At 36.1% G+C, this 26,611-nt stretch overlaps 3 protein-coding genes across 5 annotated transcripts; 1 reads left to right on the top strand and 2 right to left on the bottom strand.

The window, feature by feature from the left end:
- Window positions 1-452: 452 nt before the first annotated feature.
- Window positions 453-12,285, bottom strand: LOC129810095 (zinc finger X-linked protein ZXDB). The gene is made up of 5 exons (XM_055860357.1): window positions 12,009-12,285; window positions 11,701-11,806; window positions 7,339-7,444; window positions 5,994-7,156; window positions 453-1,649 (listed from the first exon to the last, which is right to left on the bottom strand). Exons 1-5 carry the CDS (start codon window positions 12,245-12,247, stop codon window positions 1,293-1,295), a joined length of 1,971 nt encoding a protein of 656 aa, XP_055716332.1. The 5' UTR covers window positions 12,248-12,285; the 3' UTR covers window positions 453-1,292.
- A 3,749-nt stretch (window positions 12,286-16,034) lies between these two features.
- On the top strand, window positions 16,035-21,841 carry LOC129810092 (mitochondrial-processing peptidase subunit alpha). The gene is made up of 4 exons (XM_055860353.1): window positions 16,035-16,211; window positions 16,277-17,392; window positions 17,457-17,755; window positions 21,621-21,841. Exons 1-4 carry the CDS (start codon window positions 16,153-16,155, stop codon window positions 21,794-21,796), a joined length of 1,650 nt encoding a protein of 549 aa, XP_055716328.1. The 5' UTR covers window positions 16,035-16,152; the 3' UTR covers window positions 21,797-21,841.
- LOC129810094 (ribonuclease H1-like) lies at window positions 21,564-23,386 on the bottom strand. 3 transcript variants are annotated; one of them, XM_055860355.1, is made up of 5 exons: window positions 23,119-23,386; window positions 22,730-23,028; window positions 22,499-22,655; window positions 22,273-22,442; window positions 21,564-22,219 (listed from the first exon to the last, which is right to left on the bottom strand). In XM_055860355.1, exons 2-5 carry the CDS (start codon window positions 22,819-22,821, stop codon window positions 21,862-21,864), a joined length of 777 nt encoding a protein of 258 aa, XP_055716330.1. In that variant the 5' UTR covers window positions 22,822-23,028; window positions 23,119-23,386; the 3' UTR covers window positions 21,564-21,861. The 3 variants fall into 3 exon arrangements, with proteins under 3 accessions (XP_055716330.1, XP_055716331.1, XP_055716329.1); XM_055860356.1 differs by having other exon boundaries at window positions 23,265-23,385; XM_055860354.1 differs by having other exon boundaries at window positions 22,730-23,386.
- Between the last annotated feature and the right edge of the window lie 3,225 nt (window positions 23,387-26,611).

Genomic DNA, 26,611 nt, shown 5'->3' with positions numbered 1-26,611 from the left:
ATCAACATATAGATCAAATTTTGAATGATTCAAACACACAAATAACATATTTGGACTCTCCACCAGCGACAATTAATGTGAATCATATTAAAATTTTAATGTGCAAGTGTGATAACACAGTTAGAATATGGGAAAAATATGAAGTGTTCGAAGCCAGAATATAATCGAAGCCTGAAAACCCTCTCCTACGCTTTCACCCTTCAATTAAACAATCCACTTTCCCTGTTTCTCTATTGAATTATTCTACCCTTTAATATGTAACATTTACCTTTCTTCTCCCTGTCTCCTGGCTCTCGTCGAGCGATGAACAAATAGCTAAACTTATCCTGCACGGAAGAATTCTACTCATCCTGAGACATGCTAAAAATAGTTGTCGCTAAGAAGGAAGTCCTTGGGCGTGAAAATAGAGCATGGATTTAAAAATCTCGCAGTGGAAGTTGAAACAAACCAAGTAAATTGTGCGAAATGCTTTATTTCAATCTTATTGCTTAATAAACCATGATACTATAAATCTTGCATTTTGAGGTAATTAACAATTGCTCAAAAACAAATCTTTGCTCTATTTTTTTTGCTTTGTTTTTTCTTTTTTTATTGACATATTTCTTTTGACTAGTTCAACCACCTAAAGCCTGCTTTTTCAATTTATGGCACTCTCTCCATATCTAATTGCATTTTAATTAAAATATGCACAATTCACGAATAAGAGAAGACACAGGTTGACACAAAACTGTGAGTTGATTTTGTAGTTAATGCAAAGAAAACTTATTTGATTAATCTTCATGCATTATTCACATCTAACTAAATATTTGATCTCGCCAAATATTTTAGCCTTGTTCCGTTCGCTAATTGGCTAAAGCTTTGAAAGCTTTGGAAACTTTCAAAGTTCTCTCTAAATATTTTTTTAAACGTGAATAAAGCACAAAGCTGATGTTTTAGTCATTTTTTGTACAAAATTTTCTAAAAAAAAAAAATAAATTGCAAAAATCATCAAAATACTTCATTGAAAATTTTTCAATTTTAAAAAATATAATAATCATTGCCATTTCCGGGTAAAATGTAAATTTGGATTGAGTTTCTTTGAGTTACGTGTTTTAGTCTTTGGCAGAAACTGGTGTAATATACTTTTCATTTTTACTTGAAAGAGAAATTGGTGCATTAAAATAAATTAAAGCAAAATTTACTCACTCATTAAAAGCTTCATTTCTTGGCCATATTTTTTTTTTCATCAAAAATATGCGATGCAAAAACAGTTCAAGCGGCGGCATATGCATCTGCTACTTATGCTTCCCCCTTTAACTCGTGAACATGGATGATCCACCACAAGTTATCAGGCTATTCTTCTGAAAGATCATATTTCTCAGTGACTCGAGTGTCTTCAGGCAAATGACTACACAGCAACCATTGGCCAATCCTTCATTTGGCGACGAGCATTTGCAGGATGACGAATTGCCCGGATTTGCGTCCACAGAGACACTCTGAGGGACACCTTTATCCACTTCTGGGGCATTATTATTTGTATCTGTGATGATTTGGGGATTTTCAGGGGATCTACAGGGATTATTGGGACCACATCCACCCTGACAACCACCAGATTGATGGTCACAAGTACAATTGGTGCATCGACAGATATCAGCATCAGCCGTAATGTCCTACAGAACAATCATCGTTCCCGCATCAAATAAAACAATTAACAATCAATCCTCAAAAGCAGCTGTGTTTTGATAGCATTTATCTCTCGCCATGAGATAAGTAATTATCTAAAAGTCTGGACTGAGATAGAAATAAAAGTAAAAAAAAACCCAGCATTTTGTAGATTCAACTTAAAATTGGGAAGATTTGATACAAAGTTTACAGTTTCTAAATCAGGGGCGGACTTTTCTCATTCAACACAGAGTTTGAGGTTAATTTTAATTTGAGGTTAGATCATTATCTCAAATTGTTAAATTTACATTACATAAAATGGGAGAAAGGTTCATAAATCCCTTTATCAGCCCTGCAAGTTTTTCTTAGAGCAATCCATAAGTCCTTTAAATTTAAAAAAAAAAAACAATCTAACCACAAAAACCATCTGTTTTTTAATAGTGAAATAAAAATATTAATGATTTTTTTTAATTAAACAAGAAAATTGCGTTTTCGACTAAATTTAGAAATTTCAAGTGATGAATGACACTCCTTTTCGAGGTTAGGTCACACATAACCTCAAATTATAGAATAATTCTTCTTATCGAATGAGAGAAATAGATTTATTATGCGAAATTTTCAGAGATATTAAGCACCAAACCGACTTTAAATAATTAACAAGAATTGTGCTGAAGTGATTGTCAAAATCGGTTCAGTAGAAATTGAAATATGTGAGGTTATGTGTCATGTAAATTGGTTTCTATGACTTAGGGCCTAAATAGACTAAGGCTGATCCTTGAGAATATTTAGCCTGTAAAATACAGTAATAAAGGATTAGGTAAAGCAAATTTATGCAAAGGGCTTCTAATCAATGTTCCTAAGCTCTCAGTGTATGAAAGTTCAGGATAAAACTTTACTGTCAAATTTTATATGCTAAATATTCTCGAGGATCAGCCTGGGTCTATTTGGGCCCTTAGGCGTCCTTTGTATTGTTTCTACGACGTTCAAATGTTCTAGAAAGTTCTTGTGTTTCATGATATCATGCATTTGCGGTTTAGTCCTAGGCCATCATATTCGTACGAATAAAATTTTGGGTTTCGTTAATGAGAACGATTGTTAAGGAAAATAAGAAAAGTGTTGCAGGAATCAGCAATTTTTCCCCAAAATATTTCAGTTTCTTTACAATCGTTACAATTTGTGGTTTCAGGTGAAATCCACCCTCGACAGATCGGGCCCAAATTTTGGATTTATATACATTTTGGGCATTCATAAATCACGAATATCATATGCGCCAAAAATCGATTTTCGTGGACGGCCGTCCCGTGCGCCTCGTCCGGAGTAAAAAAGCTTCAAGAGAGAGAAAGGAAAGAGATATCAACAAGCGGTTTTCGGGAAAGCTTAAACATCCCTTTTCTTTCTGAAACTGTCGCACTCAATGCAATAGATCAAGTGGTAGAACAGTCGCTCTATGATGCAAGTGTTCCGGGTTCGAATCCCCTTTAGGTCACCAGGAAATTTTCTGACGTTAAAGATGTTCGAATTGCATCCAGTGAGCTTCACTGCACTTGATTTCACGGTGCATGAGACTGACAACCCCATCCCTTTATATGAAAAATAATAATGGATGTCCCGAACTCCCCTTGCGAGAAGACCTAAGTTACTCTATGGAACACGTTGTGCCACCATTATTATTATTTATTACTGCTCGAACTCCATGGAGAGAGCAGTATATTTTCCCTCGATTTTTTCAACACCCAACCCCCCCCCCCCCAATTTCCACAATCAATCCCCCGGAGACCACTTTTGTCAACAAATCTTCGCGTTTCAGACGCTTTATAGCATTTCGAGACGTATTTCGTCAATTCCTGCAGCCTTTCCATCCTTCAATTTACTGATCGCATACAGGATTTTACTCTCTGAAGGGACTACTCTCTTCCCTGCCTTTTATCGTGGGTACGTCATCATCAGTGCCTTGTTGAGGATTGAGCAATTCTGAGAAGTACTCTTTCCAGCGATTTAAGACCTCTTCCTCTTTGGTCAAAAGATTTCCTTTCTTGGATGTTACTCCTTGGATTGAATTGATCTTCTTCCTTCGGAGTCTTTGGACTGTTTGCCAGAAAGTTTTGTTTGCCATCCTGTAGTCGAGTTCCAGCTTTTCACTGAACTTTTTCCACACCTCCTCTTTAACGGCTTTAACTGCGAGCTTTGCAGCCCTTCGCGCTTCAACGTAACGATCAAGAGACTCAGAATCTTTACGTTGCATGTACAACTTGTAAGCCTTCTTTTTCACTCCAACGCAACGGCTTCTTTTACTCCCGGTTTTCCCCACCAAGATGACCGTTTCATGTTGTTCGTCACATTAATGCGCTTAACGCCACAAGCTTCTGTAGCCGAGGCCGAATGGCTGTTTGGAAGCATGCCCATTCAGCCTCAATGTCAGAAGGAAATTGTGGAATTTGTTCAAACCTTTCCCGTATGCCTTTCGCAAATTTTTGCTCAACGTTTTTCAGCTTTCGCGGAAAAGCTTTCGTGGAATAATAAAACTCTTTACGGCACCCCAAATTCATCCGATTTAATCGAAAGACCGATTAATCGAAAAATCGATTTTCGAAATTTCGATTTCGAATATTTCGAAAACTAGACTATGCTTTTTCTTTAAATTTTAGTATGTTGTATCTGAGGTCGAAACCTTTCCAACTGTGGGTCGCACTCCTCCCTCTATGTTCCCTGACCCCAGCCATAATCGAAAATGTCTTGACCGGACCATATTTTCGGTGTTTATGAATCGATTTCGATGAAATTTTGGTTTATATATTGTATCTGAGATCGAATGTTTATTAACCGATTTCAATGAACTTTTTTTTTCTTTTGTTGGCCTTCTACACTCAGACTGCTTAAGATAGAAAATGACCAGTGATAAGCCCAGATAAACTTATGGTAGCAGAGATTCTTTACAGGTAACCTAGAAATGCGTGCACAACTCGGGGTGCTTGCAACTTGGAATTCGTGAAAATTCTATTTCGGTGGTTTGAGAATTGTTTGCTCGACACAATTCTTTACCCCCAAAATTCAACTGACAATCAAATTTTCACGTATTCCAAGTTGCAAGCACCCCAAGTTGTACGCATTTCGAGGTCACCTGTAAAAACTCTGCTACCATAGGCTTATCTGGGCTTACCACTGGTTTTTTATTTGTATTTTTACCAACAATTTTGTTAATGTTTTCCAATACCTTTGCATTTTCCAAAAAACTGAAGAAATTTCTTATATGATTTTCGTTCAATAGATTGGATAGATAAAGAAATGAACACGGATTTCACCTTAGGCTCCTTCTTCTTTATTTTCTCATAAAACCGACGTTTCGGAGGGGGTTTCCTCCTTCCTCAGTGACGTATTTCAAGTGGACACGCGTTCTTATAAGAACCGGAAGTAAACACTGTGGCTTGAGGAAAAAGCTTTTATTGCGACACTGACTTGACTAACTAATCCGTAGACGGCTAGGCGGCAAAGAGGAAATTGACAGCATCCTTCGCTCTTTTATAGCCGCGCTCTCAACCCCCTCCAAGAGGATCTATTTCTCTCTCTCGGAGCACTCTCTCACGTTGACTTCTACAATTTCAGACCTTACACTACACTCAGGTGTGCAAATTTTTGGGAAAGAACTAGTCACCAAAATTGTTACACTACTTTTTGGACTTTGCACATTAAAAAATTTCTGCTCAACAGCGACTCCTGAGTTCCCGCTAAGCGAAAATCATCTCGACTGAAGTATAAACCTTAAGTGAAATTAATTTGTCAAGTAGAAACTGCGAATGTTTCTCACCCTTTTTACATGTGAAAACTTTGTTTCAAATATCTGAACCGTTTTCTTGGCATTTTTGTGATTTCTGTAAGGGTATCTTTGCATTTGATTTTTATTATAAATTCATTTAAAAAAAAATAAAAATAGGCATGATAGCAAGTATAAACTCTGATAATCGAATCAACGTGCATTAATCACTTAAAAAACAATTTGAACTCGAATATTTTATGGATAGTTTGCGCACGAATTTATAAATGGAAACTTTGACTCAACGTCGATTTTGGTAATATTTTCCTTCATTTTCTTTTCTGATTTGGATTTTAGGAGACAAAGTCTTTTCTTTGATAGTTACACAATGTAAATAAATGTAATTTAAAGTAAAATAATGTAAAGAATCAATGACCTTCAAGAAAATCACCTTCAGAATATTTCACACTTAGTTTTTCTAGTACATTGTTCAAATGGGTTAATTCTTTATCTCATGGCGATTGTTTGATGGTAAGATAAATCAATCAAATTCAATTGCTCACGTATTTAGTTACAAATCTCTGAGTCTTATCAGAAACCTTACCTGAAGAGCCCTGGTATTGTTCCCATTTCCAAGAACCGAAGCCGTCCTGACCATTAACATTTCAGCACTGGTCCCCGTGACAGTTTCCGGAAACTCCACATTATTCTGCATATTTTCAAATTGTTCAGACATCATAATCTTTCCCTGGCTGGGCAGATTTGATGTTGGTGTATTTAGTGTCTCAAAGAAGATCTCATTGAGCAGAGCTTCAGCCTCAATTTGCTGCTTATTGCCCAAATCCGTGGGTAAAGGAGAGAAATTTGTACCAATATCCATAGTTCCGGTATCCGTATCGACACCCTCCCGAGTCCCCTTGTCCTTGCCTGGAGACCCAAAGAGTTGCTCAAAGGACATTTGTTCACTCTCAAAGGAAGAATCGATGAAATCCGTGTCCGCTGAGGCGATATTGAAGGGAAGATCAACGTAGGAAGTTACTCCAGTCGGCAGGGCCATGCAGGCTGGAGTGACCGGAACAGCTGGCATAATGGGCTTCGAAGCTAGCTCTGAGACATCTATCCATGGGGATGGGATCTCAATTTCATTAGCTATGGCCATTTCAATTGCTTTTGATGTCTCCAAATTGAATTGTTCAGAGGATTCTGCATTCTTCTCCGTGGATTTAACCTCACTTTTTGGGTCGGATTTCTCCGGAGATTTTTCACAGCTTCTCCCCTTGACTATTTCCTCACCTGGTGCAACTTCCTTCTTCACCTGATTGTACTTTTTATGCGTCTTCACGTGAGACTTTAAGCTATGAGCCGTACTGAATGCCTTTGTGCAATTATCTTCGCGACATGAATACGGACGCTCTCCTGTATGGATCCGGATATGTGTTTTGAGATGATGGGAAGCAATAAAAGCCTTCCCACATCCATTCTCAGCACATTTGTACGGTCTCTCTTGCGTATGGGTCCTCATGTGCTTCTTAAGATCACTGAGAGTCGTAAAAAACTTATGGCACATTGTACAATTGACCGTTTCCCCATTGTGCAGCCGAAGATGCGCCCTGAGGCGGTATCGCGTATTGAATGACTTCTCACATCCCCCCTCAGGACATTCATACGGTTTCACCTTCGTGTGCACACGAATGTGAATCTTAAGGCTGTAGGAAGTGAGAAAAGCCTTACCACATCCTTCCTGTGTACACTTAAACCGATATTCCCCTGCAAACCAAAAATATCAACACTAAAACCCCTTTCTGTCCCCCAAAAAGCCCGCTAAAAGCACTTCTTCTCGTAATTACCATTTTAAGATCTCTAACATCGTAAGCGTGTTTTTAAAATATTTTCAAAAAACTTTTAATATTGCAGAAAATACAAATAAAAAAAATTAAAAAAAAACTTACCTCTGTGCGTCTTTAGGTGTGTCCTCAAGTTGCCCACAGTGCTGTAGCTTCTCGAGCAACTGTCGTAGTTGCAACGATATCGCGCCAAGATGTGCGGTTCGGAGCCCTAAAATAGATTTTGAAAATATTACACACGCCCATCCATCTTCATTTTCAAAAGCTTTTCTCCACGCTTATTATTTCCGCGTTAATTTGCCTAGAGAGGCTGAGATGAATAACAATAAATGCTTCCAGTTCAACTCTATCGTACAGATTTGTCTCAAAAATGATGTGCATTAACCTTGCAAAAATTTTAGTTCCTCAAATTTGAACATTTGGGGGGTTTAGATGACATTTCTCACTCCTTAAATTTGAACAATACATTTCGCTTCTTTATAAAAGTCTTATAGAGGGCGTGGTCTAATTTTGAGTAAATGGAACCCTTACAATTGCGTTCAATATTGGATTTTTAGGATTTTTAATTTTAATTTGATTGATGTTGTACCATTTTACCTTATCTGGCATAAGAACTTTAAAAAAAACACACAATCTTTAATTATTGATATGGCTTTTGAAAAAGAGCCATATATCCGGTTAAAGTTCCGGATGTCAAAATCCCGAAAGCCAAAATCCCGAAATCCAAAATCCCAAAAAGGCCAAATATCCCGAATGAATTGATATTCAAAACAGCCAAAATCACCAATGGCCCGAAATCCGGAAAACCGAAATTCCGAATGTATCAAAATCCCGAATAGGTCATATTAAATCCCTTTCTTCACAAGTAAATCTTTATATCTCTCCCTTCCTGTTCTAAAGTGTCCCAATTCTTAGCTAACTCCACATTTCATGCAAAATCCGAAACCCAAAATCCTGAATGCCACAATCTCGAATTCTTATGTGTCATAGCTAGGGTGGAGTAAGTACTTTTGGCCATTTTAAGGTTTCATGTGCTTGTAATTTTTATAATCTTCACTTAAATAAAATGAAATTTAGTACAAAGATACCTTAAAGTCGTTTCTTCCTAATAATCCAAGAGAATTCCCAATTTTTTTGGATATTTTGGTAAAAAATTCATTTTATGCAACTATGCATGTTTCAGTACTTTTGGCCACTTTGTAAGCACTTTTGGCCATACACAGCACAAGTCCTATTTTTGTTTAACACCAATTTCATGCGATTATTAGAGTATTTTAAACGACCTTTTGCACATTTTCTATTTGATGTAAAAGTCACTCAAAAGTCACGATTGGTTTTACTGAAATCCGCGAGGTGCGCCATGTGTAAAATGTATGGGAAAATGGGGAAAATGAATGGCCAAAAGTACTTACACAGCCGAAAAAAGTAAACTCTTTTAGCCACATCCGATTTTCATTTAATTTATTAGAAAATCTTGTTAATGATGATATCACAATAAAATTTAGTTAATTAAAAAATGGACTTTTGGAAATAATGCAAAACAATTTCTCTTAATATTAACAAGTTTCTTAAGAATCCCATGTTCTTTTAGTGATTGTTTACCTTGTCGAGAATTTCTTTCAATAACTTAGAATTAATCAAGTCGATACAAAATCAAATATGGTTTTCTGATTCGTTAGATTAGGGGTCACGAAATAAGATCCATTTTCCTGTTCTAAATAAACTCATAATTGCCTTACAATGTGATTTTACTTTAGGTGGCCAAAAGGGCTGACTCTACCCTACTCCAACGATTGCACTCCCACTTGTTGGAGGCGAAAGGAAATTTTCTGTCTTTTGAGAAATTATTCTATACATTATCCTCCGTATAATTTTGTCCCTTTCAGGATTTTGCTCATTCGAGATTCTAGCGTTCGGAATTTTTAGTTTTCGGGAATTTGGCGTCCTCGAACTTTAAATTTTCGGAATTTTTACGTCGAAATTTTGGCTTTTTAGCCTTTTTTAGAATTTTGGTTTTCATGAATTTAGCTTTTAGCGATTTTGACGTTCAAGATTTCAGGTTTTTGAGATTTTGGTTTTCGAGATTTTGTTGCTTCAGAATCTTGACTTTTCGAGATCTTGGCTTTCGGAATTTTGGCTCTCGAGATTTTGGGTTTTCGGGATTTTGACTTTCAGAATTTTGGTTTTCGAAATTTTGGTCTTAGGGATCTTGGCGTTCGGCACTTCGAATTCCAGGATTTTGGCTTTTGGAAATCTTAGTTTTTCTGAATTTTGTATATCGGGATTTTGTCTCTTATAGGGATCTTGATTTTTCGAGATTTTGTCGTTCAGGATTTTGGCTTTTCAGGATCTTCACTATCGAGATTTTGTCTTTCGGAATATTGGCCGAAAATTATTCCTCTATAATTTGCACTAGACCATTTCACTCTATCTTGACGAGAAATATGACAAGTCGTTAACCAAACGTTATGTTAAACGACAGAAGTCTCTGATTTAGAGCAAGCAAAAAAGGCGAACTGGAGACGAAATAAGCCGAGTTAATGTAACTGAAGTGTACAGTAGACTCTCGCTAATTCGGCTCTTTAATTTGTTGCCCGAATTTGTCTCAAATTCGGTTGACATTTCGGTCCCAAATGCCCGAATTTGGGAGAGTCTACTGTATATTTTTGTTACATGAACATCGAATTCTTTATCAGCGTATCCAAATAATTTTGAGAAGACTGACTGATGAAAAAAAAATGAAAAAAAGTTCATAAAAATTGATCAGTGTGTGCTCAACAAAATGTTTTAAACTATTAAGAAGTTCTATGGAGAAAATTAAAAGCCTCGATCTCGTTTACTTTGGAAAATATCGAATTTCGAATTCAAGTTTAAAGGCTCACCAATAAGTTTTTGGAAAGCACTTATCCTTAACCTTATCCTTAACGTTAATTTAGGCATGGGTGTCGCTACTGTTTGGTTTGCGATTTATAATCGTATAAAATTCATTCAAACTTATCCGGGAGTTCAAGGCCTTTCAAATAAAACTAATCTCACCCCAATCCAATTGAAAATACCTTATCTTTAAAATATATTTAATAATAAGTAACCTGGTATCAATTTCAAGATAACTTAAAAACATGGGTGTGGAGGAATAGGAGAGGAATAGAAAGAGAATTAAGATCATGTTTTGTAAATTTGTTAGTCAATTCAATACCAATATACCAATTGTCATTATCAGTTTCCACTCATATTAAATTAACTGCCGGAAAACACAAAAAAATCCTGTATTATCGAAAATTGGATTGTAGTGTGTCAGGAACTGACTTGGCTATGAACTAGCTTAGTCGCCTCTGGACTTTAGTCATAAGTGTGTCTAGGGCATAAGTTTGGCTTGGTTTTTTAGAGCGACTTTGTCTCTTCGAAAGGCCATTACTGAACGGAGCCAATATATCTATCTCAAACTTTTCTTCTACTCTTCTTCTTTTAAATATCACAATAAATTCAATTTATTTCTAATTAATTTTGAGTGCGAAAGATTGTGGTAGACTTACAAAACGTTTAAAAAGGAAGTGAATATGAATCTAAATTTCATGAAATTTTACTGATCAAAAAGGTGTGCCGAAACCGTTAGATTCTAATGGTTCCGTTCCGGCACACATTTTAAATCAGGTAAGTTACTTGAAATCGAAATTCACATCCCTTTCTTTCTCAAACGTTTTGCATATGTCTATCCCACTTTGTAACATTCTTCTTCTTCTTCTTCTTTTGAACATCAGAATAAATTCAATCTCGTTCAATCTAATTTTGAATGCCAAAGGAACAAGCAAAGCAAACCATTTAAGAAAGAAAGGATCTGAATTTAGATTTCAGAAAATTTTCTTGATCTAAAAGGTGTGCTGGAGACATAGGAATTCTTTTCAATAGGGCTAACACTGTTTTTAAGTCTGTTTTTATTTTATTCTCGGAAAAAATATCGTATAATTTTTTACCATTATTTTTTTTTCTAATTCCAATTTTCAAAATCTTAAAAAAAACTATTATAAAATTAATAATTGTAAATGCGTCATCATATTTGGGACAAATCTGTTCTGTATATGGAAGTGAACGAATTGAAGATGCAATTGTGAGAGAAATATGGATAAAAACCAGCTTATATTTGATTAGACATCTTCCTCTCGGCACTAAGATGAAACACTCTGGGATGATTTATGGCCAGTACATCTACAGAGTCATTAGAATGAATAATATAGCTCCACACAGCGATATGATATGCTTCTTGTGATAAGTGCTGAGGCAGACAATAAAGGGATGGAAGAAGCTGTTTTAAAAAAGCGAAAAAAAGCAAAAGACGACACAAACTCACAAAATTTCTGGTAAATGATTATCTGACACAATTAATGAGGATTTTAGAATGTGGGTGGATGATGGCAATTAGAGATTTTGGGTGGCGAGAAGGAAGGAAAACACTCACGAAATGCAAAGTACCTCGATTGTAATCGTCGCATGCGAGGGCTCTCCGCTGAGTTTGTGTTTAGCTCCGGGTCGTATACAGAGGGATATTTCATCAGGAAGGATTGTATGCTCCATGTAACTGATTAACAAGAATTTGTGGTCAGAAAGATGGGAATTATCACGAAAGATCAGTGATATCGTTGCATCGGAATGGGGAGGATCACATCCAGTTTGTTTTTTTTTTCGAACAAAATAGCCCAGCACAGTGGGCAAAACAACATGGAAAAATACCAGATAAATGCACCAAAATAGCTAATGAAGTGAATTATTGATCTTGTTACCCATTCAGCTGCTCCGCCTTGGTGTCCGGGAAGACCTTTTCAGAGGACGTAACATCGTCCGGAAAGGCCTTGTCACTAAACGACGTCCCCTGCTCAATCACTCGCTGCAGATCAGCAATATCTAAAGGATTATCAATGCAGTCCTGCAAGTCCGAGTCATCTAGCTGGAAATCAATCCTCTCTCCTGTCTCAGCCAGGATATTCACGGTATTTTTCTCAGCACTTCCTTCAGCAGCCATCTTTCACGGAATTTTTGCACTATAAAATCTGACGTTTCATCCGTGACGCAATAGTCTAAGGCGCCCTTTTACAATCTCACAGCTATTGCAATCGAGCCAGAAAGTACTTTGTAAGAAAATTGTTTTGACTGACTTCGATCTTCATAAGTTTTTAATTATTTATAAATTTCCTGCGATATTTGCTACATAACAATTTATTGTAATATCCAAAGAAATATTTCACTATCCACCATGTTGAATAAAATATCCAAATTCCTAATTTAAAAGTCAAAAAAAAAAATCCTATTTCAGCTGAAATTAGGGGGAAGTGGGGCAAAATTGAATTGGATCAACTTTAAAATTTAGTTGTTTTGCTCAATACATATAAACTCAATAAATAATTTAGTTTATATGGAAAACTGGAGCAAAATTTGTCAAATAAAAAACAATCCTTTTCTTTTCTATACCTTTTTCTTTAAATTACAGATTAATTTACTTTTTTTGTTCAAAACTTTATCTAGGGGGAAGTGGGGCACCTTTGAAACTGGGGCACCTTTGAAATTGGGATTTTTCACCTATTTTTAAATAAAATTGAGCCTTGTGATGTAATTTAGCTGCACAAACAGATTGAGAAGCTAAATTATATCACGATAAGGCTCAATTTTATTTAAAAATAGGTGAAAAATTCCAATTTCAAAGGTGCCCCACTTTCAAAAGTGCCCCACTTCCCCCTACCAGTATTTTCGAACCATTTTTGTAAGATATTTGAATAAACTTCATAGGGAGCAAAATGTCAAGTAGCTTAGGTTTAGGTTTTATTGAAGTGGACTCAGGCACCCTATTTATTTCACATTTATCATGTACAAAATGGCCAGTAGGCCCATGTACAATAAAGAATTAATTAATCATTTGTCAAATAAAAAAAATTTGAAATTCGATATCTTCCAGCTTCCAAGAGAAAAGAGACCGAGACTTCAAATTTTTATTTTTTATGAAGAAAATCCTTCATGAACTTCAATAAACGTCAAATGTTTTAAGGAATTCGAGCAAGGAATATAGAAAAGAAAAAATATTGAAATTTTAATCCTTGTTTTTAAAATATTTCTCCTTCGGGAGATATAATTTTTCGTCGACTTACATTCCAATTGGCAAAAAAAACAAATAATTCCAACATTGCACATGGCGAAAAGGCCCATCCGAAATCCATGGTTCTAATTAGACTGCATACAATTTCTAAAGCAGCACAATTCTGATAGGAAGACATTTCAGAGGTGTGCAAGAACCGTTCAAACCGAATAAACGTCAATATAAGTTTGTTCTAGTAGTGTTTTGACTATTAACATTATGTTTCATTTGACGTTTATTCGGTTTCAACGGTTCTTGCTCGCCTCTGCATTAAATGATTTTTGGAAGAATTCCCAGCATCACAAATGTGTTTTTAAGGCCTAAATTTCTCTGGAGTTTAATAAATACAAAATACTCTCCGCCACTTTTGCACTCGTTTTGCTGTGTGACACCTACGCGGCAAAGTTCGGTTCAACTCTTTTTTGCCAAAGAATTTTCCAAGAATTTTCTTGCTAAAAACAGCTTTTGGAAAATAACTTGTAAAGCACATTTCTCGTTTAGATAATAAAAAATGTTCTGGATAAAGTTATAAAGCAGAGGTAAGCAAGAAACGTTTGAAACCGAACAAACGTCAAATGAAAATCGTACGTCAATGGAGAAACTCTACGCGGACAAACTTATTTTGACGTTTATTCGATTGCGTGGCTATTCACAGGTTATGAGCTTTCTCAAAAAAAGCTCCTAATGGGTACTGATTATCGCAAATCAGTGTGGAGAGTTTGCAGTTTGACGGGAATTCAAAATTTCTCAAAGGGGTCTGTCATTTTCGTAAAATTTATAGAATAATGAACTAAAATTTCGCAATTTTGTATCATTATATTGATCAATTCCTTTATCATTCAACATTTTATGCTTGATACAGAATATGTAGTGTGAAAATCTTCATTTATCTGCATCACAAACCTTAAATATACAAGGTCTCTCAAAGTTAAATATTGTATAACCTCTCACTTTGTCAACAATTATTCACATCGATGTTAGAGCAAGGCAAGAGCAAGTCTTGGATAGAGAGGAGGCTTTCGGAAGACGAATTACTGTTCCCGAAAACTCTTTGTTCATATTCTTATAATCGGCTTCGAAATTGAAAACCATCACAAGAAACCACGACAGGGTTTCATATTCTTCAAGTTGGAAAATCATCCGAGACATGCGTGCTAGAAAAAAAAACTTCTGAATGGAAATATATCAACAAACTGGAGTCCAAGAAATCAATCACATCCTGGAAATAAAGCTTTCATGATTTGGAATACGGAAGGCAAAAACATAAATAAGGAATTTTAGTATTCGTTTCATAATTTCAATATTCGAAAAAAATAATATCGAGTTCTTCAGAGTTATTTTCTAATCGCAGTTTCAGTGGCCCTTTGCCACAAAATATTGTTTTATGGATAAAAAAATGACAGAAAAAATAAAAATAATAAAAATACAATCACCTTATTTACATAATTTTTCAAAAAAAAAAAATAGCCGGGAAAATATGATACAAATCACTACATTTTCATAAATGTCAAATTAACTTAAATCAGTTTATCGGCCACCGCGAGAGGTGGTCGAGAATAAATCAGCGGCTAATCAGTGTAATTTGCTGATTACGATGTGTCTGAATACGAAAACAACATAGGAGCTTTTTGGAGACTTTTTTAATCAGCTAAACCAGTAATCAGTTAGGATGTCTGAATTGGAATTCAGATCGCTCCTTGGAAATTACAAGGGGCCAACTCATTCTGAGCCATTTTTCAGGAGACAGCATGAAAGATTCAATCAACTTTGTATAAATAATTATCTCAATTAAGTATGTTAATAAAAACAATTTAATTCTTTTATATTTGTATGAGCATTATTATAAACATCGAAACATACAATTATGATTTCCGAGCGGGGAAATCAGAATGTTGAGAAATAAAGAAGACTTCTTGCTTCTCTCGATGTCCACTTTATTCTATCCAAAATTGTGTTTTTACATCTTATATAACTTTTGAGCCACTGCTCAAGATCTTTGTGATTCAATAGTAAAAATAATGAGATCACCATTTCCTTGTGATTCATTAATGGGTTCTCTGAATTTCTCCCTTTTAACTTGTCCAAGTGCAGAAGGCAATAAAAGTGTCAACTTCTTTTAATTTATTCTCAACTCTAATGAGTCTTCAAGATTTTAAATACAAAATGGAATTATTAGGGTGTACAAAAAATAAGAATTCAGTGGTGATCATACAAACATGATTGAACATGATATGACTTGACTTAACTACGTATTTTTATCTTTCAAAATATATTTTTTTATGAGTTAGCTCTTTGTCGTTCTAAATGATGCGCAAATTTTCATGAAATTAGAATGACAAGGGATCAACTTGCTTGAGTTAGTCCCTTGTTTCACGAAAATTTAAACGATAAATCCATTTTGTGCCCCTTGACTTCAAGCAAAACCGCGCAAGCAATCATAAAGAGTAAAATTTTGAAAAACTTCTCTAATAACGAAATTTATTGACTCATATCATCTGAAGTTTTATTAAATTCTCTATCTGAGTGCATTAAAACCTCAAAATCGCGAAAAAGTGAGTTGGCCCCTTGTAATTTCCAAGGAGCGAGATTTATTAATGTGTAATCAGTAATTAGCTGAATCTCTGAATTGACCCCTAAGTCTAACATGGCAACCAGAAGAATCATAGACACCGGCAATCAGTTTAGCCTTTTATGGCACCTTGACACATGCGACATTTTCCGGGACGGTTTTTTCGTGATAATTTCGCATGATTTCTTCAGCATTTTCTCAATTGTAAAAATATCCTAGAAGCAACAGCACCATGTCCCTTCGGCTCAACCTTTCAGCTCTCACAAGAGGTGTCCTGATCAACAGACCACGGTGAGTATCCTCCGGAAAATGCGTTTTTTCCGGTCATTAAGTACAATTAATTTTTTTTGTTGCAGACTATGGAAAAGTTTTACCACGAGATCCTCCCAAGACGGGTCTGGAGATCCTCCAAATGCTGGGAGTGCCAGTGGCGGAGGTTCTACTGTAAATATTCCCTCCCGGAAGATTGTCACGCCGCTGCCGCCTTTGTCAGAGCCCGTGGAAAATCTGCAGGAAGTGCAGTACGCTACAGTGACTCCGGAACAGAACACCACTCACGTTACCACCTTGTCCAATGGCCTGAGAGTGGCCTCAGAGAGCAGATTCGGGCAGTTCTGCACCATTGGGGTGGTAATAGACTCTGGGGCGAGGTATGAAGTGGCCTATCCGAAGGGAGTGTCACATTTTCTGGAGAAATTGGCTTTCCAGTCCACGGAAAACTATCCGGACAAGGATAATATCCTGAAGGAATTGGAGAGACACGGTGGAATCTGTGATTGTCAGAGTAGTCGCGATACCTTCATCTATGCAGCCTCTGTGGACAGTCGTGGCCTGGAGAGTATCACCAGGATCTTGGCGGATGTTGTCCTGAGGCCTAGTCTGCAGATGGATGAGATTGATATAGCCCGACAGACGATTCTGTTTGAACTGGAGTCTCTGAAGATGCGTCCTGAACAAGATCTCATTCTGACAGACATGATTCATGCTGCAGCCTACAGAGAAAATACCCTGGGCTTCCCCAAGCTCTGCCCAGAGCCCAATGCCAGTGTCATCGACAGGAATACCCTGCTGAGCTACTTGAAGCTCCATCACACTCCGTCGAGGATGGTAGTGGCAGGAGTTGGAGTGCCTCATGATGACCTGGTCAGGTATGTTGAAAAATACTTTGTGGACACTCCAGCGACGTGGGAGACGGAAAATACCAAGACAAGGGGCCCCAGTGCAGCAGATACTTCGCTGGCTCTGTACACAGGAGGCTCGAAGCTGGAGGAATGCGAGATTCCAATCTATGCAGCTGCAGGACTTCCTGAATTGGCTCATGTGGTCATTGGGCTGGAAGGATGCTCTCACAGAGATCCAGACTTCATCCCTGCCTGCGTTCTCAACATCATGATGGGCGGTGGAGGATCTTTTTCAGCCGGAGGTCCAGGAAAGGGAATGTACACGAGACTCTACACAAATGTCCTGAACAGGTGAGTGGGATTGACCATTCCAGAGTATCCCTGCAAGTCCGTGACTTCATCTTCCTTCGATCAGATTCCACTGGATGTACAGCGCAACAGCCTTCAATCATGCCTACAACGACACCGGGCTGTTCTGCATTCACGCCAGTGCTCCTCCATCGCACGTCCGTGGCATGGTCGAAGTCCTGACGAAGGAGCTAGTCACAATGGCCACAGCTCCCGGAGAGCAAGAGCTGCGCCGGGCCAAGACACAACTCCAGTCAATGCTACTGATGAATCTGGAAGCCAGGCCGGTTGTCTTTGAGGACATTGGCCGACAAGTTCTATCCACAGGTCACAGGAAGCGTCCCGAGGACTTTATCCGGGAAATCGGTAAGTGTCAAAATTATACTTGAAATAATATTAGGCCACGCCTCTTTTTAGCAGAAACTTCTCATATATTTCTTGTGAGTGTAGAAAGAATTACTACGATTATCATGTGTATTGAATATATTGAAATTCAGAATTCATTTTTCAATTAATTTTAAGATTAATTGACACGGTAAAAAGAAGTTGAAAAAAAATTTCCTAGTTGAATCGTTGCAATTACCTATGTAAAAATTACTACGATTATCTTGTGTTACAAGAGTAACAGTATTATCGTACTTTCAACGATTCTTGTAGGAGAGTTCTTTTTTTTTCAACCGAAAATTAAATTTTACAATGATTATCCGATTGAAAACACAATAAAAAGGAATAAAAATTTTCTAGGTAAATTTCATAAAAACAATAACCGTAGCAAGTTTTGGCTGTAAAATTCCCTGAGATTCTTTACAATCTCAGCTTTCATTGTAAAAACTACTACGATTACGAATATTTTCGTATGTCATGTCATGAGAGTAACATGATTATCATATAATATTTCCATCAAATCAACAAGTTTTGTTTTTTCAACCGAAAACTAAATTGTATGATAATTATCGCTTGAAATTATGTGACATAGTAAACAGGACTTTGTTTTTTTTTTAATCAATTGCCAAAAAGAAAACGATAATCGTTGTAATTTTTCAATGTAAAAATTACAACAAGTATCGTGTCTCGTGAGAGTAATATTATTGCCATAGTGATATTTCTAACAATTGACGTGTCTAAGTGTTCAAATTTACAATGATTATCGCTGAATTTGTAACATTTTTGGTTAGTTCCCAAAAATAAAACGATAATCGATGTAAATTTTTACTGTAAAATTACTACGATTATTGCATGTTATGAGAGCAACAAGATTATCATTCCAACGATTAATGGATCTTAGGAGTGTCATTTTTCAACCAAAAATTGAATTTTACAATGATTACCACTTGAACTATTTGACACAGTAAAAAGGAGTTGATTTTTTCTAGTTGAAGTCCTACAAATAAAAACGGCAATCGTAGTAATTTTTCATTGTAAAAATTACTACGATTATCATGTCTTGTAAGGAAAGCATAGTAATATTTCAAATGATTAACGTCAAAGTAACGGTAAAATTATTTTATATTCCTTCTAAAATGGAAAAAAATGGTTTTGAAAAAATGATTTTTTACTACAATAAATCGTAGTAATTTTTACAGTGGTAAATTACAACGATTATCCTTTTATTTCGAAAAATATTCAATGCGGAAATTTCACCTTATTTTTAACTGCTCGAACTCCACAGAGAAAGCAGTAAGGGAAGGCTTTGATCGTTCGCACATACGCTACCTTCAAACACTTCATATTTCTCCCATATTCCCTTATGAATCTCACATATGACTATATAACAATCTCCCGGTTTTTCCACTCCCAAAATTTTCACGTTTCGGACGATTTCTGAGAAATGTCACGTTGTTTATCCATCTGTAAATCCGGCTGTCTCGAGGCCAAACGGTAAGACATATCGGCTTTGGAACTTTGGGGGACCCCCCATAAGTCGACTCAAGGATCATTATAACATGCCTCTCATTTTCCCCCAATCCCTCCATTTCTCTTCCAAAACCATGTTTTTTGGAATTGCTCGAAAACGCGTCGTGAGATTTTTTTTTTAATTTTTGGATGTTTTACAGAGTTTATCCAGGCGGACACTCGTGTTTATACAAAAATCCCGTTGAATTATTTTTAATAACGGTTTTCCAAGGTCAAAGTTTCAAAAGGCTCTAGAGAGCGTATTGCTCATCAGAATAAAATCACTTTTGGGCTCGTTGGAAAGGTCTTGGAATTTCCAATAAAACTGAAGTGGTTCTAATCTGAACAGATTCATAACCGATAACCATTTTTTATACGAAATTGAGTTATATTACTCCTGAGGTGTAGGATAAGATGTGGTATCTGGAATCATGTCTACTTTAGAACTTTAAGATTTCCTAACCGTTTTAGATTGCAAAAGTAAAAAACAACCAAGTAGTACGCTCGAGTGTAAAGTCTTGTACTTCTTCGTGATTTTCTTTTTCTCTTTGACCATCTGAAACAGTGAGAAAATCTCAAAATTCCAAGTATTAGATATGATTCCAAATTACACCATCTTACTATGTTATCACACTTGCACATTAAAATTTTAATATGATTCACATTAATTGTCGCTGGTGAGAGTCCAAATGTGTAATTTGTGTGTTTGAATCATTTTATATTCAAAATTTGATCTATTTGTTGATAAAAAGGTAGACTTGGCCCGCAAAATTTGATTTATAGCATTAATGTGAAAAATTAATGCGATTTTCTCTTTAATTTTTTAATGTGAAAAATATTTATGCTTTAGGTAAATTTAAACTTATTTTTGCAGGCCAAGTCCACTTCTTTATCAATAAATAGAAAAACCCCAAATATTAAGTGACTCAAAGACACAAATAACATATTTGGACGCTCACAAGCGACAATTAATGTGAATCACATTAAAATTTTAATGTGCAAGTGTGATAACGCCGTTACTCTATTTTGAGTAATGTTTTGAGTGATCGATCAGTTGTGAACCGTTAATAATCAAGTTATAAACCAATAAGCAATTGTTGGCCGAAAATCAATTCTATTTCTCTTAAAAATATTTTGTGGGATCTTCTGAGTGATTAGGAATCGGTTTAAATGGGTTGATAACCGATAAATGGGTAAATGATACGAAAGTACCTTTGAGGTATACCATACCATCTAAGTCCCAAATTCGAACACTTTGCAGAGCTTGGGACGCATTGCAACCCTTTTTACTGTGTACTTGAAATTGTTGGTAACTAAAATATTTATAAACTCTAACAAACTTTTTGATATGGGGCAAAAAGTCACAAATCGAAAAACTTCAAAATTCAATATCTTCCAAGATAAAAGAAATAGCAGCTTCAATTTTTTTCCATAGATAGCCTCCATAGACCTTGTTCAATGTCGTAAGTTTCTTAAAATTCGAACAAAGAATTTAGAAAATAAAAAATATCTAAATTTTTAGCTCTATTTTTGAAGTATTTTCCTTGCAGAAGATATCAATTATTAAGGGAAGAGCACTAGCGATCGGCAGTGTTCCTCGGTTCGTCAGCTTATTACCATATTGTTGCACCAATTCAAATGACTTTTTAAAAATTATTAGCTACTTTTTACCATTTAAATTTCACAAGAATATAGTGCATTAGTTTAAATTTAAATTATACAGCCAATTTTCCGTGAGACATTTGATTAAATTCGTGACGATCCGAGGTGCAACATACACAGTTGCAATTACATCTGTTTTTTATTAATTTACTGTAAAAATTTAAAAATGAAATGTACAGATATAGTGAAATGGATCACTAATATTCCGAGTAGCGCATACACAAAAACACCAAATAGTATTTTGAGGCTTATATTTCCAACTAATTTATTGAGCATGTCTCTTAACATTCCGATCCGGGGTGCTCTTCCCTTATCTACTTATTTTACAAAATTGATGCACTGGTAAATATTTTCTAAATGATTTGGATTCTTTGAATACGAATCTGCTATCCATTTTAGAATTTTACAAAGGTTATTCTCCAGAAATCCTTTTATTAAAAATGGCCACTTGGGGTAAAAAGTAACAAAAGGTATAGAGCAAAAAGTAAGAAAAAGCGAAGCAATTTCTGATGTCTAATTGTTCTGATTTGCTCTGTTCGCTGCAAATTTCAAGCGAAATTAAGAACTTTAAGGGGGCGTGGTCTAAAACTATTTTGGGCGGAACTTTACAAAATACTTCTTTTTCTGGAAAATATTTAATTAGAAACAAAATACAATTAATTTTAACAATTTTCAGAACAAATCCGATCGGAAGATATTATGCGCTTTGCCAAGAGACTCTTGTCATCGAAGGCTGCTGTTGCTGCCCGTGGCGAGATCAAGGGTATTCCAAACATTGACGATATTCAATCGGGCCTGGGTAATGGAGAAGGACGTCTTCCCAACAGCAAAAGACTCTCACTCTTCCGCTGAAGCGCCATCAATTAACTTGTATATAAATTAAAGGGAATTTCAGTCAACTAGAATTTGTTTTATTATCAAGACTCTGCGTGCTTTGTAGCTCCCAAACGAGCCAATTCATCAGCCTTTTCATTCCCATAAACACCCTCATGCCCTGGAACTTTATTCCATTCAACCTCAATTGTCCCATCCAGAACTTTGTCCAGCAACAGGAAGTCATCCTTATTCTTCACATCGGCTTTTGTGGATGTCTTCCAGCCATTTACTTTCCATTTTGGCATGTAATCCTTGACGCTTTTTATCAGAAAATCAGAATCTGTGTTGATTCTCAGCTTCTTCACACCATTCTCCTTGGCAATCTCAATGGCTCGCCGGGAAGCTTGGATTTCTCCTCTGTTATTTGTCGGAGGTCCATCGGCTCGTTCAGCGACATTCCTGGAAATTTACTTAATTAAGAAAGGACATAAAATCCTCACAAAATGATCTACCATGGATGATCATCTCCGAAAAAGACTCCCCTCCCGGCTGACGTGGCATTTTTACCATTTCCCGGACAAGCTCCATCTGTCCAAACATCCACAAAGTCATCATCCCTATCTTCAACATCTGAATGCTTTCTCTTAATTCCCCTATTCAGCAAGAGATTTGGACAGAGATCCTGGAAGGAAGTCTCCCTTATCAAGAAGGAACAATCCCAAGAAACCTTCCACTCACCGCTAAACTCTTTCCCTTCCAACTGTTCTTTTTGGGCTTCTGAGACGTTGAAGCACTGACACCTTCCTGCTCAATGAATTTAAGACACTCTGGCACTGTGCTAAACTTCTTATATCGAGCCCCACTGAATCCATTAACATTTGCCTTGCATTCATCCCTGGGAAAATCATCAGAATTTCCAGAATTTCTTTGCAAACATAACCAAAAAATTGAAGATTTTCATTTCTTTACCAAGTTTTATAGACTCCAGGCGTCTTCCCTTTGGCCACAGCATAAAAAGGCATCTTTGGGCACACTTTAAACACTCTCAGCAAATTATTCATCAACGATTTCTTGCTGAAAATGCAACTTGGGCAGCAGAAATCCAAGAAAAATCACTCGGAGCAAATTGTAAACATCAGGGATTTAAAACAGAGACATCTACTTGCGCAGCATGGTACTGATGACGTCACAGAGAGTTGAATTGATCCAGAGCCAAAGAACTTGCAACTGCAGAAAGCTCGCATTAGCAAATCCTTCTCATTCCAACACTGAGAGCAATCCGAAAAAAAGTTAAAGTAACATTCCGGAAATGTTAATTTTACCCTGCATTATTGATCCGAAATCGGTGTAAATATTACCCTTTTTAGGTGCATTGGGGGTTAAAGTTACCCTTGTTCATGTTAATTTTACCCATAAAGTGTAAAATTAACATTAAAAAATGTTGATATTATATATTTTTACACCTAAAAAGTGTTAAATTTCTGAGGAAAAATGTTAATCGCACCCTCTTTTTTCTCAGTGATTGGATCAGTGGTGTATATGGGCACTTGAGAAGCGTGTGGTCGCAAGGGGAACGGATACGGATGGTAGATAGTCTTACAAGGGCAACGTATTGACTAATGCCCAGGGCCTCGCAATATCGTTTTTTATATATATGGAGCCTATGGTGCCGAATCAATATTCGCTAAAAAGGGAATTCCCCGAAATAATAAATCATCAAACTTTATCTCTATTATAAATTGTTTTATTGTTGAAATATGATATAAAAGTTGTTTTCTTATCAATACAGAATACACTTTTTATTGTATTTACACAGTAAGAATAGCAATTGATAAAATATATAATTCCACTTAAAAAACCACAGAAAAACATACTAAAGCTAAGTCTAGATCAGCTTAGTGTAGGTGAGATTCATAGTGAGCCAATGCGTAATTCTACAGTGTCCTCAGTTATAGTCTTACTAACTTATTTTCTGAAGCTGAATTCATTTTGACCTTTCGTTTGCTTACAATCTTCAGTTTTGTATGACATGTCAGAGAAAAAACAACAAAATGTCGCTCGCGAAATTTTGCGTTTTCAAGTGCAAAAAAGATTGTTTTAAAGAGTAATCTAACTGTAGTAAGAATCTCATTTCCTGAAAGATATGTTCTTCTAGTGTGTATATTTCAATTGATAAGTGTGAAAAAACTAGAAGTAAGAGTTTTAGAAGAAAAAAAGGAAGACCGCCTGTGGGCGGTCTTATCCGTTCAAGGGTAAAATTTTTAAAAATTATCGATTTTTTTATTTAATTGTTTTGGTTGTTCTAGTAAAATATATTATTATTTTGCAATATATTAATCTTGGAAAATAATTGAGATTACACGAAGACTGTCTAGAATGAGTAAAATGGTCGATTTCTGCGAATTAAGTGAAATTGACAAAAAAGCAGACTTCAACAGTGATGATGAATTCCCTAATTCGTCCTTTAATGCTCCAGATTGTGAAATAAAACCAGAAGATGAGCAATGTACATATTTCAAAGGACCTTTCAAATTATACAAGAAGGTGATGTTTTCATACCTAGCCTGCGACCTATTAGTTTAAAATCAGTCTCATTGAAACACCTTGAGCTTCATTAACGTCTAATTATAAAAATTATAAAAGTTTTTTTTTCCTAAAAATTATCATTTCTTAGATAATCATACACCATTCATCCATAAAAAACGTTTTAAATTAATTTATTTTACTATTTCGATCGATTACTCTTAATAAATTAGCGAGTCATAATGTGCAACTCTTTGTAACATTATGACAAAGGTTTGATTTCTCGTAGCATCAGAAAAATTTGAGGCACTCGATGGGTCAAGTGGTAGAGTACTCGCTCTATGATGCAAGTGTCCCAGGTTCGAATCCCCCTTAGGTCACCGGGAATTTTTCTGGCGTTAAAGGTGTTCGGATTGCATCCAGTGAGCTTCACTGCACTTGATTCCACGGGCATGGGACTGACAACCTCATCCCGTACAAGAAAAAATAATAATGCATGTCTAGAAATACCCTTGAAAACTTGAAGGCCTAGTTCCTTCATGGAATGTTTTGCCAGCATTATTATTTTTATTATTATTATTATTATTATTATTATTATTATTATTTATCGTATCGAGATACTTTATTTGGTATTACAATGTAATCATTACAAGGTGCCTCGTGTTAGAAGAATCTGCTGAAGACGGGGCCAATGCTCAGACTTAGAGGAAAAAAATCACTTCTATAAATTAAAAAAAAAAAAACAGAAAAAAAATCACTTAGGCCACCTACACAGCCTACACATCACCTGGCCAGAATCTACTTTGTTCAGTCTTCTAAAGTCACAATTATGATACACTTTTGTTACAAGGGGATTCGGATGAACCCGGATACGTGCGTTGAATTTCACAGCTGCTTCAGAGATAGACTCCCTTACTGTATCCATCCTTAAATCGCGATGAATGCAGTGATTTGTAATATACCACGGAGCACCAATGGCTTTCCTTAGTCAGTTGGACTGAAAAGATTGCAGTTTATCAATTAGGGTATTCGCAGCGCATCCCCAGATAGGAGCAGCGTACATCCAAACGGGTTTGAGGATCATATTATAGATCAAAACTTTGCAATGCAGAGACAAAGATGATTGACGTCTTGATAGCCAAAATAACTTTGCACTAGTGATCTTCCATTCAAGCAATTGAAGCAGGTTTTGAATTAGCTTAATTTACCTTACAACATTTTGATTATTATTCTAAGATGGCATTAAATGTAGCCAAAATTAAATTAATTTAATGTAGCAAAAAAGAGGGGTATCCAAAATGATGGAAGGGAGGTGGAAGGTCAATACACCAAGTTGCAATTTTCACCAGATAGAGAACTTTTGCCGAAAACCCCAAATAGATATCTTTCTTAGTTCGGCAGATATTAAGTTCCGGCCAGGAACGTTTCTTAGCCTTCGTGATCAGGAAGTGGTCAAACAGATTTTGGCAAAGTTTGGAGCTGATCTGAGGGCATGATTTGTGATAATTATAATGTAGTGCAGTGGTGGGTTTGTGAAGAATAATCAAGACACTGTCACAACATAATAAAACCCTTAGTGAGAGTGACTGAGGATTTATTTCTCGACTTAAATTCCGTACATGGATGATATCAGTACTCACTGAGTGGACTGAGTAGACTGAGTAGACTAATTATTCATTCCAGCTCACCCTCTTTTATTATTTTTCCAATAATTAATAATTTCGGCAATGTTGTGACTATTTTTCGGAGGCTCCACTATTATCATTTTATTTTATTCCGGGTGCTCAATCTGCACCACAATTTGCTTTCATTTTTGGCGGTGTTCAGACTCCGCACCATCATTTTGAGATAAGAGTGTCGCCTCTATTTAATTACTTCACACTTATGGTGTGACAAATACTTTTTAATCATATATTTTTTGTCAATTATTTCCTGTTTTGATCTGAATTGTTTCTGGAAGTTATATTTCTAGAAAAATCTTAGGATGATGAAATTGTCATTGAAAGTAACCCTCAAAGTCGGGTTACTACAATAATTGTTAAAAATATCACCTAATAACAGAAAGCCCAAGTGTGCCAATTCAAAGGTGCCCCGGTTTCCCGTATATCTCTTTCCGGACCACAACATATCCAGCGAACGAATTTCAGTAAAACTCACTTTATTGTAAGTCTTACTGGTCAAATATGATACTTTTGTAGAGAAAGAATTTTCTCCGCCTCTGGGAAATTGGAAAACTCATGGGAACTCTCGTCCCCTAAAGAACGCAAAGGATACAAACTTGGACAAACTTCAGTTTTCCAAAAGCCAATAATATCAATTTTGTGAAGT

This window comes from Phlebotomus papatasi, chromosome 1 (assembly GCF_024763615.1).
Source record: "Phlebotomus papatasi isolate M1 chromosome 1, Ppap_2.1, whole genome shotgun sequence".
NCBI classification, from domain to species: Eukaryota; Metazoa; Arthropoda; class Insecta; order Diptera; family Psychodidae; genus Phlebotomus; species Phlebotomus papatasi.
Note: the sequence above shows the minus strand (reverse complement) of the source record. Positions and strands in the feature narration are given on the sequence as shown.